Source organism: Egretta garzetta, unplaced genomic scaffold (assembly GCF_000687185.1).
Source record: "Egretta garzetta isolate BGI_Z169 unplaced genomic scaffold, ASM68718v1 scaffold213, whole genome shotgun sequence".
Lineage (NCBI taxonomy): Eukaryota > Metazoa > Chordata > Aves > Pelecaniformes > Ardeidae > Egretta > Egretta garzetta.
This window is the reverse complement of record NW_009259242.1, coordinates 2,166,966-2,184,804: the sequence shown is the minus strand read 5'-3', so window position 1 is coordinate 2,184,804 and position 17,839 is coordinate 2,166,966. Positions and strand designations below refer to the sequence as shown.

The 17,839-nt window shown below is 42.7% G+C and overlaps 1 protein-coding gene across 1 annotated transcript in view; it reads right to left on the bottom strand.

The window, feature by feature from the left end:
* Positions 1-17,839, bottom strand: part of RHBDL3 (rhomboid like 3) — a 63,011-nt gene that overhangs the window by 8,708 nt on the left and 36,464 nt on the right. Inside the window, exons 3-4 of the mRNA XM_035891632.1 lie at positions 4,069-4,293; positions 3,214-3,362 (exon numbers count right to left, since the gene is read on the bottom strand). Of these exons, the coding sequence (XP_035747525.1) occupies positions 3,214-3,362; positions 4,069-4,293 (374 nt within the window). The remainder of the gene's footprint in view (positions 1-3,213; positions 3,363-4,068; positions 4,294-17,839) is intronic.

Genomic DNA, 17,839 nt, shown 5'->3' with positions numbered 1-17,839 from the left:
AGTGCAAAATAGCTAACGCATTGAAAATTATGTCCTATTTTATACAAGAAAAGGATTGCTCACAGACAGCCACTAGCAATCTTTGGATTAAGTTACATGCATTTTCACTGTTTTGGTCTCTCTTCATGTTACCATAGCAATTTCCCATATACATCAGAGAAAAACGCTGATGGTGAGATGCAGTAATGACAGAACAGTCTCATAAACGAGAATTTAAAGTTGGACCGGAAAAAAACTGCTAGAAATGATACTGCAGGAAACAGTCCTTTCCGGATATCTTAATAGGTTTGTTTCCTTCTCTCCAAGGATAAATTTCTCTCCTGCACGAGACACTCAGCACTGCAATTTGTCATCATGGGAAACTGCTGCATGTAACTGAGTGTTTTTATTACCTTACACAAGGCTTTTGAAACCACTGGGCATGGGCATATTCTGGCACCTGTTCTGATCCTGCACGTTCACAGAACTTAAGAACTAAATTAAGAACAACCAGCAAAGATCAAACTAAGATCACAGAAAACAGTCAAAGCATCCAAGTGCCCTTTCACAGAGGGGAGGGAAGAAGCTTTAGCTGGCACACAGTCAACGTCATGAGGTGGCACATGACATTTTCACACAAAGCACTGGGTCTTATTTTTCAAAGGAAGCTTTTGTAAGAGCTCGGCAAAGTTTATCCTAGACTCTGACGTGACTGCCCTGATTCACAGCTGTTCTTAAAAGACTTTCCAGGAGCAATCCCATTCACTTCTCTTCCCCATCATGCTAAGAGCTTTGAAGGCACCACAGTCAATAAGCACCCATAAAATATAATTAGCCTTTGCCAGTGCTGAATGCGTCATTCTTGAAATGACAATTTCATTGATTTATTAAAGACTTTCTCCTTCCCTGGGTCTGAGCATCAATGCAAGTCATTAGTTATGGCAGTGTTACAAATGCGTGGGCCCCAGATAATCAACATCTGCTTTCCATGAAAGCAGAAGGGCAGAATTTACAACTTTGCCTGCCTTTTCAACCCTTGACAAAGCTCCCTCCATCAGGACCAACATACAGCCCGTGCATTTTTGGAATCTTTCTAGAGGTACAGCCAGCCAAGCCTTAGCAACTGCTGTCTTCTCTGACACCTTCCGGCTGTCCCTTGTTCTTCAAAAAAAATCAGACTGAGTGCACTAAATTAAGGAGCCGTCCACATTACCATTTTAAAGTCTCAGCTGGAAGCAGTATAACAATAGATCCCATGGCATTGTGTTAGCCTCTCATTTGAAAATGAGAGGAGAATGATGGGCTTCTACTAACAAACATTATTACCTTTTCAAGATTTATCTATTCTCTTTCTCTAAGGAGCTTAACACACAGAAGTTAGCAATAAATGAACATTTAGCCTAACTCCAGATACTGCAGATAAATCATGGGGTTTATTGTTCCAGCGGGACTCTCCATTGTTTTGAAGGCTATGTAGCTAAAGAACTTGGAATCCATCACAAAAAATCCAATGAGTCTCCTGCATACCACCTTCCCCACTGCTTACCTCTGAGCCAGCCACAAATGTGGAACAAGCCTGAGAGATTTTTCATCCAGTAAATTAGAAGAATGCCAAAGTACTGCCTGCTACAGGAAAGGGTGACCTTGCACAGGTTAGGAAAGCATGCGACAGGTGATACTGGAAGAATTTAAAATGCTGCAAAAATTGTCCTTGTGAAGGTGCTTCTCTTCAAATATATCCTAAAGCAATCTGTGGTTACATGAGTGATATAGTAGAACACCACCACCACCAGAAGAAAACTCAGATACAAGTTAGCTCACATTAGTTAAAATTAAGTTTCTCCCTTTTATAAGCCCAGTTTTCCCCATATCTTCAGCAGTGGAAACTTCCAATCCTCATTTTACACAACCAGCCCCACATCTAAGCCAAATAGTCTTCACTTGCAGAGTGAAACCTGTATACAATAGACTTTTTGGAGCCATTTAGCATGCAGAGTACAGATGTTGCCACATTCAGAAGTTTTAATCTAAAATTTTTTCCTACTCTCTCCTTGGGTGGAGTCTATTCTGTCCTATGATATTTATCCAGAGATCTGGGGCACATCTTGTGCTCAAGGGCAATTACACACCAAGTCAGTTATTCCATAGCAGAGAAGAAACATCAGCATATCTTCATCAGAGACATGGGAAAAGGAAAAGATCAGCTTGATCTTTCTGGCCTTTCATAGGAGAACATTGACTGATGGGAATATAGGCTTTCTATTTAAGAACAAAGGGTCTTTATCCAGTTTCAAATTATAAGCTACTGCTAAAAAGCTTGCTGTTGTGATTTTTCAATGACAGAATTAAAGAAAATTGCAATTATCTGCCAGGAATGTGTGAAGATAACGATCTGAGAAACTACGCAGATGGGGTAGAGTGTTTTTTACAGGAATGAACTTTCCTGTGACACTCGCTCATCACCACGGTATCACAAACATCACATAATTAAGTCTCTCTGAGACTTGAGAGGACTAGCACAGTTGAGAAGCACAGAGTTAGAATCCCCACACCTTGTATTCTCTTCCCAGGTCTGCTACATACCTCCCACAGGATGAAGGAGGGCTCATTTTACTGTGCACCTTCATTCTGTGTTAGATGGACCATTCTCTGTCCATCTGGCCAGTCGAGATTGTCAGCTTTTCAGGAACACTGGGTTTTGTACAGTGCATACAAAATGTGAGTTCAATCTTGACTCAGGCTTCTAGGCATTATCTCAGTCCCTACAGAAGGGACAACATCACCAAATGATAACATACCATAGGCACAGGGAAGTTAATTGGCTTTTCCAACCTTAACTAGGAAGTCTAGCAAGAATACACCATGTAGCTTTTAAATACCAATCCAGCATCTTTGCAGACTTGTTCTACCACTTGCACAGCTCCTCTAGAGGGACACTGGGCTTCAATATTGAGAGTTTTGGGAAGCACACACTGGGAAGTGCACAGTAAGAGGAAGGTGTGGTCCCAGTACTGCTGGGGAGAAGAGCAGCATCTGTTAATTTCCTTATGTTGCCTCCTCCCTTCAGAGAGCTGCGAAGGTTTGCGCCTCATTGCCCAACACTCCACAACAGCTTCAAATATTGATACACAATTTAGAATTAATTTTTAAAAATTTATTTCCGAGCTGATTCTGTCACTTCCTCCTCTGAGGAACCTGAACTGTAGGGAATCTCCACAGCTTGTAAGTACTCACCCTGCATGCATGAATATGTAGGTTAGGTACCTCCAAGCTTGAGCACGGAGCTGAGGATGGTAAAGTAATGCATTCTTCAGGTATAAGGGATGGGTGACTTGCAGCACAAATCTGTCTAATATCACTCCGTTGTAAAGAAAAAAGGCAACCTAGAAGAGAAGGAAGATTCCTTGGTTAGCAAACATCTTCTCTCACTGAAAAGCCCTTTGTAGCTCAAAATCATGGAGAAGCAAGTCAAATCTACAATAATTTTTCTCCCATTTGACAGCTTCACACAGCATGAGTTTCCTGTTTTGAGGAACCTGCAACACAGTATAACTATACATGGCTTTCTGTAACGCACCAGCCACCGAGTCAGAGGAACCCAGCATCCTACTGCTCAGTGCCATATTATATCCTTCTCTGTGCTTATTCTAGTACAACTGTGCAAAGATTTCATTTGGGCAACAGATGAGCAGGCCAGAATGTTTATTCCAGTTTCTCTTCCCTGCTTTTTTTCTCCTTTCACTAAACAGAGGCAACCATATAGGAATTTTCCTTCTAATTCCATTATCTGAATTACCAGTTTCCCTAGAACTGTCCAGATTTTCACTCCCCAAAAAGTTTTGCTATAGTTTCCCAAATTCTGTATTTTCATATACACATTGTTTCAAAGACTAATAACCATGCTTGGAGACAGACAGGATCACAGTGTCCACCTACACACACATATACAGGTAAGCCAAAACAGCTATCAGCTTAGTGTTTGTCCTTGTCTGGGTCTAAATGAGTCCCGCTCTAGCCCTTGATCATGTCCCAGAAAAGCCTTTGGCAGTGTGGTGTGGGTTGCCAGAGAGAGGGAGTGAAGGTACTTGCCTCTACGATAGTGATGGTAATCATGAACCATGGTGGAGGGCAGCAGGTATAGCTGTCATAGTACCACTTGCGGTCTATCTCTCGTGGCAGGGTCTCGTATGCAACATGCCGGATCAGCCTCTGTGAAAGGCTCAGCCCTGTTTCCTCCAGCAGTGCCTTGCTGCACAGCCTCCTGTTCCCCTGAAGGATGGCTTGGCGGAAACTATTCGACCTTTTGTTGCTCATCTGGGTAAAAAGAAAAGGAAGAAACCATGAGGACAAAGCAAGGCCTGGCACAACCATCCAAGGAGATTAGTGCCAGTTTGGCAGCACCAGATCCAGATAGGAGAACCACCACCAGGCTGGAGCTTTAGGAACCAAGTAACAGGGTCTGCTATTACGATGCCAATAAATGAGGTCAGGGCAGAACACTGGGAAGGCAGAGCAGAGGCTGCTGGTGCACCTGGCTGAGCTCTCTGTCCCATTCTCCAGCCTTCCATCCACTGTCTTCACCATCAGTTATGACGATTCACATTCCTGTGTCTTCCTTCCCTCAGCTCCCCCTGCTCTATCACGCTTCCTGCATTTGCCATGTCCTGGGGCAGAAAATTTCTTGAGTGTAGCAGCAGGTACATTCACAGCATCTACCCCTTGTGTTCTGGTTCTTGTTGGCAGAAATTAGCTCTGGACAAAGAAAATTATCCCTTTGTGTAAAACAAAACTGCATGAGCAACAGCAACAAAACAACAGACTAAACTGGCATACAGGCTGTCTTAGCTGCTGTAAACTTGCAAGAGGAAAGGATTTCTTCTTTTAAAATAGTTACCCTCAGAGGGGGCAGGTTTTGAGATGGTGCAGGCTTTGGAGGATACAGCTAGTTTGTATATGCATTCTTATCTTACATGCATAGAATTAGCTATCTATCTTTCTGAGCATACACTTTCCCAATTTGGATGCATAATTAAAGCAATTGCATTTGCAAATTAGGCAGATGGAATTTTATGCCTAGCCTGCTTGGGGGGAAAGGAAAAAAAAAAAAAAAATCAGGTCTGAAAGAGCTTGCTCCAAGATTTGGATAATTGCTAATTAGCCCTGATGTCAAACAAACCTGCTGCATTAGAGTCACTATCTGTACTGGCTGAACCTTTGGCAGGAAGGCTTAAAAGGCTAACTATGCCTAACGACCACTGTAGGGGGACCTTTTACAGTAAAAGGCAGCAAAGTGAATATGACAGCCTGGTCCATCTGAAAGAACTGCTAACTGGTCTCAGAAACCACTAGCATCTTCAGTCTCCCAGAACCAAATAAGAGGTGACGTTCAACAGCATTGGCTTCCAGTTGTCTTGCATCACACTGGTTTCAGCTAATAGCCCAAAGACAGCAAAGCCCAGAGCTTGTGCTCTCAGTGCCCAGGCAGCTGGGTAATTGTTCCAAGCTGGACCAAGCTGCTTAAAACACAGTAATCATTGCAGGGAGCCACCTCCTCTTAATCACTGGAGGAAAGCAAAGGGGCCATCTGAGGTGATGGCACTGTGACCCATTCTCCCAGCAGCTGCCCATCCCTCCTTAGCCTTCTGCTTGCAGCCTGTCCCTCCAATGCAGAAATTCATTGATGTGAGCAATGTTGACAGGCAATTGATCTATTTCAAGTTTTTTTTAAAACTGGGGGAAATGTTGTTGTTCTTTTTGAGTTGTTTTAGTGAGAGAAAGGTTTACCCTAAAAACTCATTCTCCTTTCTTGGTATTTTTCCTTTGCCCTCTTTCCTTTGCTCATTTATAAAACACTTGTAAAAACAGTTCTGGCAAAAAAAGCAAAAAAGCCAAAGAAGAAAAAAAATAATCTGTCCGCAAAAATCTATCATCCAAAAGCTTTTGCCTAAAATGAGGGAAGATGAGGGGAAAAAAATCATTGGTGATCTTCTATTGCATTAAGAAAGCCCACTCATGTTCAAAGACAATATTTTCATAGAGAAACATCCACCGGGTGCAAGGCTTTCCTTAGCATTTGTGAGATGCTTTTTTGGTAGGTGACAGGCGTACCTCTGTTTCAAAAGGTACCTTTAGCCACCTAATGACCTCACTGTGTCCACAGAAGAAAGCTTCACTCAGGGTGAGTTCAGAGCAGCCTGTCAGAGACATACTGTGCATGCTCCCCCCCTGCCCGGAGTTCATTCTGTTCTCTCTCACTTCGCTCCTCTTGTGGACTAGAATAAATTCAGACTGAAACTATAAATCTGCCTGCTACAGATGAAGATACTGGACAGCTGTCTGAAGCTGCTGATATGCTTATTCTAGCTATAGTGGTATATGTGATTTTCCTGCCTACCGCAAAACAGTCAGGGCTTTTCCCTACTGCAACACTTCAGTGGAAGACATAATAATTTCCAGAGTCAACCAAAGAAAATCATTATTGCAGTTCAGCATCAAGAAGTGCTGACCACCCTCAGCAGATGATCACATCATCACTGCAGAGACTGGCGAAAGAGATGGGCAGGAAACTCCAAAAGCTGCAGACGATTGTGTCTGTGCTAGGCTTGTAACAGAAGTTTCCTTGCATTTGTTCAGCAGAGGATCCCAAGATGGTCACCACTGAACCTGTCTGTTATTGCTGAGAAGGGCAAAAAGGTACTAGCTTAGTTCCATTGCCTGAATTCAGCACAGCCCTGTCAGTCCAGTGTCCTGCTCTGCATTACTGCTAATGCTGCCCAAAGAGCTCAAATAACAGCAAATTCATCAGCATGATGTTTCTGAAGGTGTTCCTCAACACACTAAAAACAAAACAGAAGGGAAAGGTCATCTTGGTTTAGTTAAGAGCAGGATATTGCAGGATCACTGTGGAAGTTGCACCTCAGATGAACAAAGGCTCTGGCTCTCCTGGGGAGGTGGGAAGCTGGACCTCACAACACTAAGTGACTTGATCAAGGCCATACGCTAGAGTTAGAAGAATCCAGGTTGCAGGACTTCACACTAGGCTGCACTGCTTTCAAGCCCTTCTGCTGTTCAGCAGAAAGCTCTGCCTTCCTCCTCCAAGAGAGGAAAATAAACCACAGGACCTTCCACACCCCAACATAGAGGCTAAAATGGAAGCTCATGACAATGGGATTTCCTCCAAGGAATGAATAAAGACAGTTGTAGCTTTGTTCTCTCCACTACCTGTTCACATACCCCATTATTCTTATAAGGTGTTCCATATTGGTTGTTTCTGGCCACATCTGGATGATAAAATGCCAAGAGTTATTTAAACTAGTAAGAATAGGAAAGCAGTAAATGTTGATATTACAAGAGCAAGGAAAGTCCTTGGGCAAAATTATAGCTCTCTGAGGAGCACATGTGACTTCTGGAGAAAGACTCTGCTTCAAAACACACAATGTTATTTCTATACACTATGAGGCACTGCCCAATGGTAGCCTTGCTCAACAACAGGTATGGATGTATCATATCAACTGCATTTGTAAGTAGCAAGCACAGCCTCTTCCTCCTAGTTGTAAGAAAGGCACAGAAAAACATTTAAATGGATTAAGAGTTTCTAGGGTTTGTCAGTACAAACTAAAGCAAATGCGTGATAAATCATTTATGAGGTCATGCGATGAGAGTGTTCAGAAATGGAAAACACCTCTGAAGTCAACTTCTTAGGAGGCTGGAATCCTATCGCAGGATAGAGGGTCTACTGGGTAGTCAAATTCATCAGCTCTTAGCAAAGAGGCAACAAGAAAATTGCTTGCAAATTAAATGGAGCAGGTCGCAGGCTGCTGCAGTCTTGCAGAATGTATGGAGATATCCAGCACCAAGTGTATTCTTCCCAGATTGCAACACACCAGCAGACTCCTTGGAAGGAACATGACTGGCAAGGAGCAAGATAGTCCCTGCATCCACCAACAGTAGATGCTATGTCAGCAGGAGACAGATTTACCCAGAAAATTAAAAGCCTTTGGTACCCATAATTACAACTCTAACTCTTCAGAGCTCTTAGCACTAACTAAATCTCCTGCCACCTCAGGCAGGGACATAAAAATATTTGTCAGGCCTCCTTTAGAGCAGAGGACATGGAAAGAAGGTCCAGGTTCCCTCTAAACGCCATAGCTTTGGCCTGACTTCACACCCAGATGAGGCAGGGACACAGTGTCAGGAGCATACCATACGTGCTGAAAAGCCCCCACAATCCACTAAGATGTGGATGACAGGATTTACTCAGCACCTGTTAAAATTAGGCCTCTCTGTAAGATGACATCCTGCTGGTCCCCTTCCCCACAATCATTGCCCATCACACTAATGAGGAAATTTTCTCTAAAGAGGCAGCACAACTGACTGACAGAGCTCAAGCAAACACAACAATCCTGGGCCTACTCATATCACCCGACAGGCCTTTGGATCACACTGTTAATCTCAAGCTAGGAGGTGATGGGCATGAGGAGAGACAGAGGATTAAGTCACTACCACTGCTCTCACCAACTCTTGATGAGAAGCCTACTTTGTTCCTCAGACTGATTTTGGAAGACTCAAATCTTCCCGAACAGAGAGTCTCCCATATGGTCACAATTTGCTGACTTGATTTCAGTATTACATAATATTGGTATTTATGAGCCAAGTATTTAATCATCATCTGAAAGAACACTGGGCCCATTGTTGGCCTACACATTATTATGGCTCCAGAAGCTCAGGGCAGCCCACCCCACTTCCCTTCATGCAACTGATCTGGGACTTCTTTAATGAGCATGATATTAAAGCTGGAGGCAGATGGGTACAGCAAACAGTATGTGGGGAATGAAGGTAGTGGTGGGGAACACTACGATCCCTTAGTCCTTCGTGCCTGCAAAAAATTATTATGCAGAGAGAAAGAAATTTCCCTTGCAAAACAGCCAAGCTGACATGACTGGTAACCATGCACTGCCACCTCTGCCCTTTTGTATTACCATACCAAAACAAAACAAGGCTTAGTGCTACAGCTGCTCAAAGGATGGGTTTGGTACATCTGCCAGAAAGGAAAAATTTTCCCTACTTAAATCTGAATCTGCCTTCAACATTGAAAATGTCAAAATTTAGGATAAGAGCTTTTACCATCTAGTGTGAGTACAAAGACCTGCTTTTGTTCAGGACACATGCCAATCTAGAACTAGCCTCAGCTAATCTGCAACTTGCAATGGAAACTGCCCATTACCACTGGCAGACCAGTTTCTCTGGGTTTCTTGGCTATCTGTGCTACTGCTGCTGCTCCAGATAATCAATACCCAAGTCATGTAGCATTTCCGCCATCTCCAGTTTCATGGCTTGTGTGGGGCACGGTACCCTTTTTATGGTTTTTACTCAGCCTCACTCAGGAGGTTTTGAAAAACATGGATTTCTGCCCATTATGTATTGCCATCTTTGAGGCCAGTCTACAGCTATTTTTAAACACACACAACACTGTGACAGGCAATGCATTCAGCTCTCTAGCTCTGATCCTCCAAGACACAGAACACTAAATCAGAAGTTAGCACAAGCTTTTTAAAAGCCTCTGTCAGCTCCAGTTTTATAACCCACTTTACTTACAAATGCAGCCTTTCCAATCAATTTTGCTTTCAAGATTCACATTGATTTCCTTCCCTCACTCTGCACTTCTACAAAATGCTAATGTGGGTAAAGACTGCTTCTCCCAAAATGCATAGCTCAGCATCAAGTTCATCTGTCACAGATGTTCACATCCCCTGAGCCAACCTGGTAGCACTTTCCCAAACAGTATCAAATGGAAAAAAAGCAAATACCAACATCCTGATTTGCTGATCAAGCAGTGGTTTACTCTGGGGATTCAAGAAAAGTTAGAGGCAGGAAAGACCAAATCAATTATCCTGGTCACTGCAGGGGTATTCCCTGCTCAAGGTTTTGTCTGGACTCCTATTAAATGTGTTAGGCTTAGACCTTCCAGCACTTCCATTAGAAAAGGTAAACCACATTCAGATTTCAAGGTTAATTGCAAGAACACTGCTTGTAACATTGGGTCAAAACACAGCAAGTCTGAAACTTCAAACCCCCCAACACCTGTTCCATTTTTCATTGGTGTTGGGAAGGATCCCACAACTGAAATGAATCCAGATCTAATTTTCTGAAACAAATTTTTTTTAAAATATCTTTGTAACATTTCCTACTCACATGTGTATTTTAGATACATACACAATTAAAACAACCATTTAAGTTGACATTGTGCTTCTCAAGTTTCAACTGTATGTAATTGGAAACAGCTGAGGAATCATGGTTAAGGATAGAAATTTCTATGCTAAGTTCCCCTTTAATTGGCATAATGATTATTTGCCAGACTAGCTTGCTTGGAAAAAAGTTTTCTCTTCTGCTGGTACATGTAGCCAGTATCTAATGGACTCAGATCAATGTACAAGCTGAACACACTCCAAAAGCAGCTCTTAAAACTTACTAACTGGGATGCAAGGTACTCACCTGGCCCCCTGATGGCTTCAGGAGATGCACATGGATCTCAAAAATCACCAGTTTTCTTCAAAATGGGAAGGAAAACAACATGAAGGCAGTGTGAGGCACATTTGCCATCTCCTGGAAATGGTCCCTGGAGTAAGAACTTTGCACCTCAATAAGGTCTTTAATGCACTGAGAGGTAAGAGATGGATAAGGACACAACCACATAACCATTCTCATCTATCCTTGAGAAAACCTCCTCCTTACTCATAATAGCATAATATTAGATCAAATACCAAAGTAATAGATTTTCAAACCTTTTTAAATGAAATATTTATTATTATACCTCTGAATAAAGGCCATGAAGAGAGCTCAGGAATCCTATACTTTCAGCCAAAACAGTGAATCAAGGACAGAGGGAGCACTTAAAGGGATGTCCCATTGGAAGCTGAAGGAGATCCCATAGGCCTCCAGATGGGAGTCCTCTTGATGTGTGGCAGAGGATCTTCCCTGGTTCAACAGTGCAGCTAACTGGAAGCACAAAGGGGAAGAAACAGAGCTATAAAACCTGCAGCTTTGCCTGCAACAAGCCTTTCCAGCTTAGCAACAGGAAGAAGAAAATTACAAACACCGGACAAGACCACTAGCACTGAGGTCCTAGGTTATTCTGCAATAGCTTTTTAGGCCTAAAACACTCACTAGAAAGTGAACAAGGATTTAGCAGGAAGAGGAGATATTCATTTGGGCAAGCTTTTGTCTTGCCTGGGGATTCCCCTGAGAATTGGAGATTTAGGCTTTATTGCTTATCTTCCCAGTGACTCAGGTAATAGAGAATTATATATAGTTCCTGCAAAGCCTTGTTCACCTAAGCCTTCTGTGCAGGCTGTCAGCTGGTTCAGTAAAGGACACGCAAAGACACTGGAAGTGGATTTTATAGCTACTTTATGACTGTGCTACAAAGTACTTCTAAGTACCACTAAAAAACCCCAAGCAAACCATGGTTTAAAGGACCTCTTTCACCTCCACATTATCTGACAGAAAGAATACAGTATGTAACTTCCTAAAAGCTCACCTCCACAAAGATAATAAAGCCCTCTCGGTGCTGTCCCATACACACTCACAAAGCCAAAAGAGAGAATTCAATGTTTTCTCCTTTAAAAAAAGTTATCCCTCTTCCTAGATACAGCTCTTCTTTCACCGTTTCCCCTAATTTCACTTCAAGCCAGGTTGGAGGAAGTACCCCAAGTGAAAGAGTTACCATTGCAGGCACTGAAACAGGAAAGGCAAGAGTTACCTTCCAAAGCAGAAAGGATGGCCGTGAAAAATCTACAGGCACACACAGTGTCCCCACAAGGGATAGAACCAAGCCTTGCTTTTATCACTGAAGTGGCTAATAAGAACAAATGGCTTCCAGCCCTGCATTACTGAAAAACGTCTTAAGAAAATATAAGCAACTACTTTTGAAGCCTTGGAAAACAATGGAAAAGCAGGCTGGAGTTAGAGCAAGAAGGAACAGGGAGCTAAGGGAAGAGCAGGAAGGGTTCAGCACCTTGCAGAACTGGTCCTTCTGACATGGCTGGCTATTGCCTACCAAATGCTCTGCCCAGCTGGAGACATGTCCCACCTCTGCTCTGCTAAGTTAAAACATGTTGAGAGTTTGGAGAAAAGTCCTTTCACAGACCCAAACAATATGAACTTTTCATTTGGTAAGTACTGATAGTGAGGGTGCGCTGCTGTCTCCAAGATCTCTGCAAAAGAAGAACTCATTAGTCAGAGAAGGTGCTTTAACGCCCCCAGAGTGGTGTAAGTGGCCAGCAGAAGGTCTGCAGAACAACTGCAAAACACACAAGACCCTGGAAAAAAACTAAAGAAGAAGAAAAAACCTCTCACACATGGAAGAGCTTTACAGCTTCTAAGACAACATGTATTTTAATGGCTACCAGCCTACATGCTGTGCCTTTCACAAAGCAAAGGGAAAAGCACTGTGGAGTCCAGAGAGAAAACTGCCACCCCCCGTGGAAGAAGGCTGCTAATTTCATAGGCCAGTTTAAAATCTCATTGAACTCCATTGGCTCTTTTAAAAAAAAAAAAAAAAAAAAAAAAAAAAAAAAGTAAAAAAGCTCAGTCCCCACTTCCTGTAACAGTTGATAAGGTTGAAACAGCCTCAGGAGAACTCCATTTAATGACACCGTCAATGGCATTTTAGAGGTTTTTATCCTTACCAAGTTTCAAATAAGTTGTCTAGAAGGGAAAATTCCCAACACAACTTAATTAAATCAAAGCATGCTAATTCCACATCCATAGGGCTTCAACTCAGGGCTGTGCAAAGGCATTAGCTTGTTCTAAGCACATGTTTAAGTTTAATTGTCCTTAAACTGAGTGCATCTTTAAGTATGTGTCTATACTGCATGACAGACTCTTACAAGTCTACAGAAGTGTTAAAACTAGAGTGAGAATTCATTATTTTGCTATATTTTTTTTTTTAGGATAAGCCATGAAGTAGGTTTCTATAGACTGATGAAGCTGTAAAGTGCAAGTCAAAGCCTCCATTGAACTAGCTTGCTTCACACTTACAGCATTCCAAGACTCACTTTGGGCTCATTGGTTTTCTCATTGGTCCCAAAGTATTTTATCCCTTCAACCAGTCCTGCTTTTTCTTCAGCCACCTACACAGATCACTCTGACGAGGACAGAAAAACTAACATCTAAATCTTAACCTTTGTATTCCTACAGTATCCACTAGCATAAACAGACCATAAGACTCTGCATAGTCACTTCCATCTCCTTCACTTCCCATATTTTATTTTTATGATTCCAGCAATATTTTGGTGTAACAACTGCCCCTTTGAACATCCAGCTCAACAGCATATAGCATAAGACATCCTTCCACCAACAGCTAATCATGTTCCAGCCTCTTCCACGAAGTAAGAAACTTCTGCAAGGATATCCTCCTCTCGCCCTCTGATGGCCAATAGACCTTCATATCTATCACTTATAAGGAGGAAGAGCAGAGGCTGCAGATTTCTTAGCACGCATGTGCAGTTTTATTTCTTTACTTGAAGATGCAGCATTTGCAGTACGGCAGCACACTGAGCAAGCCAGAGAGGAAATCACAAAAACTAAAGAAAATCTTTCTCTGGAGGGTACAGTGTGCTGGCACCCGCAAAGTTTGGATTAGGGTGACCTAATTATTGTTACACAGTACTTAAAAAAAAGAAAAACAAAAAGTGTGTTTTTCACTGAAAATGAGGTAGAATTAGCCTGTCCCTAGAAGCCAGCAAGGCCAGGGAAAGCAAGGCAGGTATTAATTCTCGATCTGGAAAATGAACAATGTGAGTTTAATTAGCTAATATATTTTGCTTACTACTGAGATGCTACATCAGCTTCAAGTTACTACAAATCACAGCTGAACACTTCTGTTGGAAGCAGCAGTGTTTCGGTTTTGTCAAGTCACACGAACTCCGTCTTGAAGCTTAGAGATTCCTCCCAAACATGCTGAAATACCATTGCCTTCAGGGAATGGCATTTGTCCTTAGCTCTTCTAGATCCAACACAGCCCCTCAAGCAAGTGCTCACCAGAGAGCTGGTTCCCTAGCACCTGGCTCTTCTTCCACTGGAGAACTGCCATCGACTTTGACAAAATCGTGAACCCCAAGTGAGATGCAACTTTTGCCTCCTTCCATCTGCTGCAGACACAGACCCATGAGGCACAGACAGGCTTCCACAGGTTTCACAGAGAGTCTGTTGCAGAGCCAGGAACAAAACTTAGGCCCACCTGACTTCCAGTCCTGTCCTTTGAACATGAGATCCATAGCAGGGACAGAAAGACCTTCAGTATGCACTAGGGACACCTCCCAGCATACTGCCAGTGTTGGCACAGGGAACAGTGACATTCCCTTCTCAAGTCCTCCTGCCCAATACCAGCAGGTCCAATCTGGACCACACCGAATGCACTGAGGTCAGCCTTTACAACACATTTGTTTCAGCAGTGATCTGTAGAGTTGCACTGGCAGAGAAATCTCTTAGGCTGCAGAACAGATTTTGCTTTTGTCTCAGTGTAAGCTGTGATTTACTTTTCTAGCAAAAGTTGCATTATTAAACATACAGTTCTGTAAAACTTTTCCCTGTCCAGAGCAAGTCCAGGAGTTAACTACCTGATTTTCACAGCAAGAGAATATAAGCTACCACCACAGCCTGAACTGGGTCCATATTGCCCCTCCATCAAGCAAAATAAGGTCTCAGAAGCTCCACTGCACCCCCTTGCCTCTGCTCAGGTGTCTGAACAAGAATGCATCAAGAGGGTGAGGAGGTGGAAAAGCCATGATGCAGCCTGTCCAAAGCAACAATCCACATTCCCAGGCAGAAAAGACAAGGAATGTTTAGCCAGAGAATGAGACTGAGTCTCTCCAGGGCCTCACTGAGCTCTTTAGCTCCGTTACAGTTCACAAGATACTAGGCAAAGTAGTGCAGGACTGCCAGCAGCAACTGTTCAGCAAGGATCCCAGCAAATAACATCTCAACTATAATTACCTCCTGGCTTCTCTCCACCCTAAAAGTAGCAAAGTTAGGTAAACAGCTTTGTTCGTTATCTCCTCCTGTGGCCTATGCTGTTCATAGCCAGAATTTTCACTGTGCATTTTTAGCGTCTCTCTTCACAATGCAGAAAAGCAACCAGACATCAGAAATGCACAAGACATCTCCACTTGTACAGGAAACACTTCTGTTATTCTGCACTGTCTCAGACACAGGATAAGAAATCCCATCTGAAACTGCTTTCTGCCATTCTTGCAAGATGAATCTCATATGTACAGAGAAGAAATAATTCCCAATGAGCTGCCTATCTGATTTTTTTTTCAGCCTTTTCTGTTTGCAGATCACACTAGGAGTCTTCAGCTTCCCTGAATTTAATCATTACTCAAATTATTTAGTGAGTGATTTCTAGGGTCTATTCTTATCCTGTAAAATTTTTAATTTCAGAAATTTAAGCTGCTTTGTTGAGCTGAGAACAGGCATATGTTTTGTATGGGTACATCTGGGTTACCTTATTAAGGTGAGAAGTTCTCAAATTACATTTTTGGTGGATCTAGATGTCACAACACACTTTGGACTTCAGGGAAGAACACAGCTTTGCTCAATAGCAGCCCTTTAGTTGGGGATCAGTGTCTGAGAGAGCAGGCGAAGTTCTTGGTGCTCATGATGATGTTGGAGCATATGGGTGTGAGCATTTTTTTACTGCCCTCTCTGGGACATGCAGTACCCTGGAGGAAACAAAGTGTTAACACTATTGCTCTGTAAGGTTTATGGCCTGTAGTGTGTTTTGGAAGTAATAATTTCATAGAGTCACAGCTGCTTCTGTAGTCACCAACAGCATCTCTCAGCATCAGACTCTCTAGTAAGTAGCCAAGCACCCTGCAGGATAATCAGCATCATATTCTGTCATGCTTCCAGGGAACCCAGCAAAGATCAAGGGTTCTACAAGGCTGAAAAAAGGGAAGACCCTCCCTGCTCAATTTTTATCAACAATGGCAAAGCTGAGAGAAAAACCAGAGAGGATATCATATCCCAGGAACTGATCATCGAAGACAGAGTTCTCTGGATGCCTAGTGGTTAAACCTTACTTTCTGCTGGGTTCTGCGAGACAGCACATGTTTGTACTAGTTTTGGCTGGGATAGAGTTAATTTTTTTCATAGTAGCTTGAGCAGGCAGCTCATCAGCTCCTTCCATCTCCATGCTTGGAAAGAAACCAAAAGAGCTGCTTGTGAGACATGCACACACAGAGGAGTCTCATTCCTTCCACACCTCTGCTTTGACAACTGCACTGCAGTACATCTTTGATAATCGGCCCCACTTCTCCCCTCAAGGCCTCTCCAGTGGCCAGAGTTTTATTAATGCAGTTTTACCTCTTGCTCAAAGTTTCAGTACCTTGGACACATTTGGGAGGCCATGAGATTCTCTAATCGTGTCAGAGTACTTGCTCATGAATGTTGATAGAGAAAAGGAAAACCACACGCACAGAGCCATGCTTGTAAAACCTCTGTGGATCTAGGAGAAGGTCAGCCTTTCCCTTCCCCACATCTAGCACCATCATTTTTGGGAGCAGATCAATTCTTGCTAAGCTACTGAAACAGACAAATGAACCTGAGCAAAAAGCAGAGATGGCTGGTCATCAAGCACAAGCATGCACTTTAACACCACCACACAGTTTCCAGGACTGACAGCTATGAAGTAAATGAAATCACTAATTGCACAGTGATTCTGTGTCAACTGTGCTATTTCTTTCCATCAGGAAGTTCAAAAGGCAGGTTTGGAAGCAGGAAACTAGGGAAAAGAGAGCCCTAAAAAGTTTTTATGTTGGAAATCAATAGCAGCTAGAGGAGCAGTGAGAAGAGAGATGTTGTTTTTAAGTAGTTTAATGTTCTGGCATTTGCACTGCCTATTGATTAGAAAGTGCAAAAAAATGCAGATGAGGATAGAGGGACTGATGACAGAAAAATCAATGGCTTCTTTACAGGAGTCATTCAATAGCAGCAAAGGAAATTTGCCATTTTGCAGGAATCACATCAGGTGGGTGTGAGCTGGCACTATCTCCTATTCCCAAAGGAGGAGGATGTCCAAGCCTTTCACCTCCCACCTGCCTCTCATTAGCTTGTGCTGCTCCTGAGCTCAGTGGAGCAAGGAGAGGAAAAAGACCGGTTCTGTTCCTGAGCCTGTTGCCAACATGTTGGCTGGCCCCAGGCCATCATTTCTATAAAAGAAATTAGATTATACCTCTTCCTGCTACCTAAGTGTTGTGCAGCTCAATTAGTGAATGCTTGCATGGTACTTTGAATATACCAAACCATGCAACAAGCAGCTGTTACTATAAATACAGTGCTGATCACAGAGTACCATTGACCACACTGTTTATTAAGCTGGAGCTGAGGAAAACCTCACACTCACTGTGATCTATTTAATAGTTGCTACATTTATTTTACTGTGTACCTAAATACACACAAGCGGGTAACAAGACAGCTTGATGAGATACAGCAGATCTATGTCATTGCATCACAGTAATTTTACCTTCAGACTGACCACAGCCTCACTGAGGTCATGACCTGGACCCTTGACAGCTGTGCCCTGTTACCATGCTTTTCTGATTAATGTGAAGACAGGACATATGGAAGACACTTTCTTTCTAACCAAGAACACATACATGAGTAACCATGACAAATGGAGACTTCAAATCCCCATGTTGACTGCAGGAACACAGTAGAGATGAAAATTATTATACTTTGCATCAAGAACACATCCAGCTTTCCAGTGAAACTTCAGAGATGTCACTAGCTTTCATTGGTCATTGACTTTGTCCCCCAGGTTTCTCTTACTGCTGCACTAAATCTACAGGGACTCAGGTGG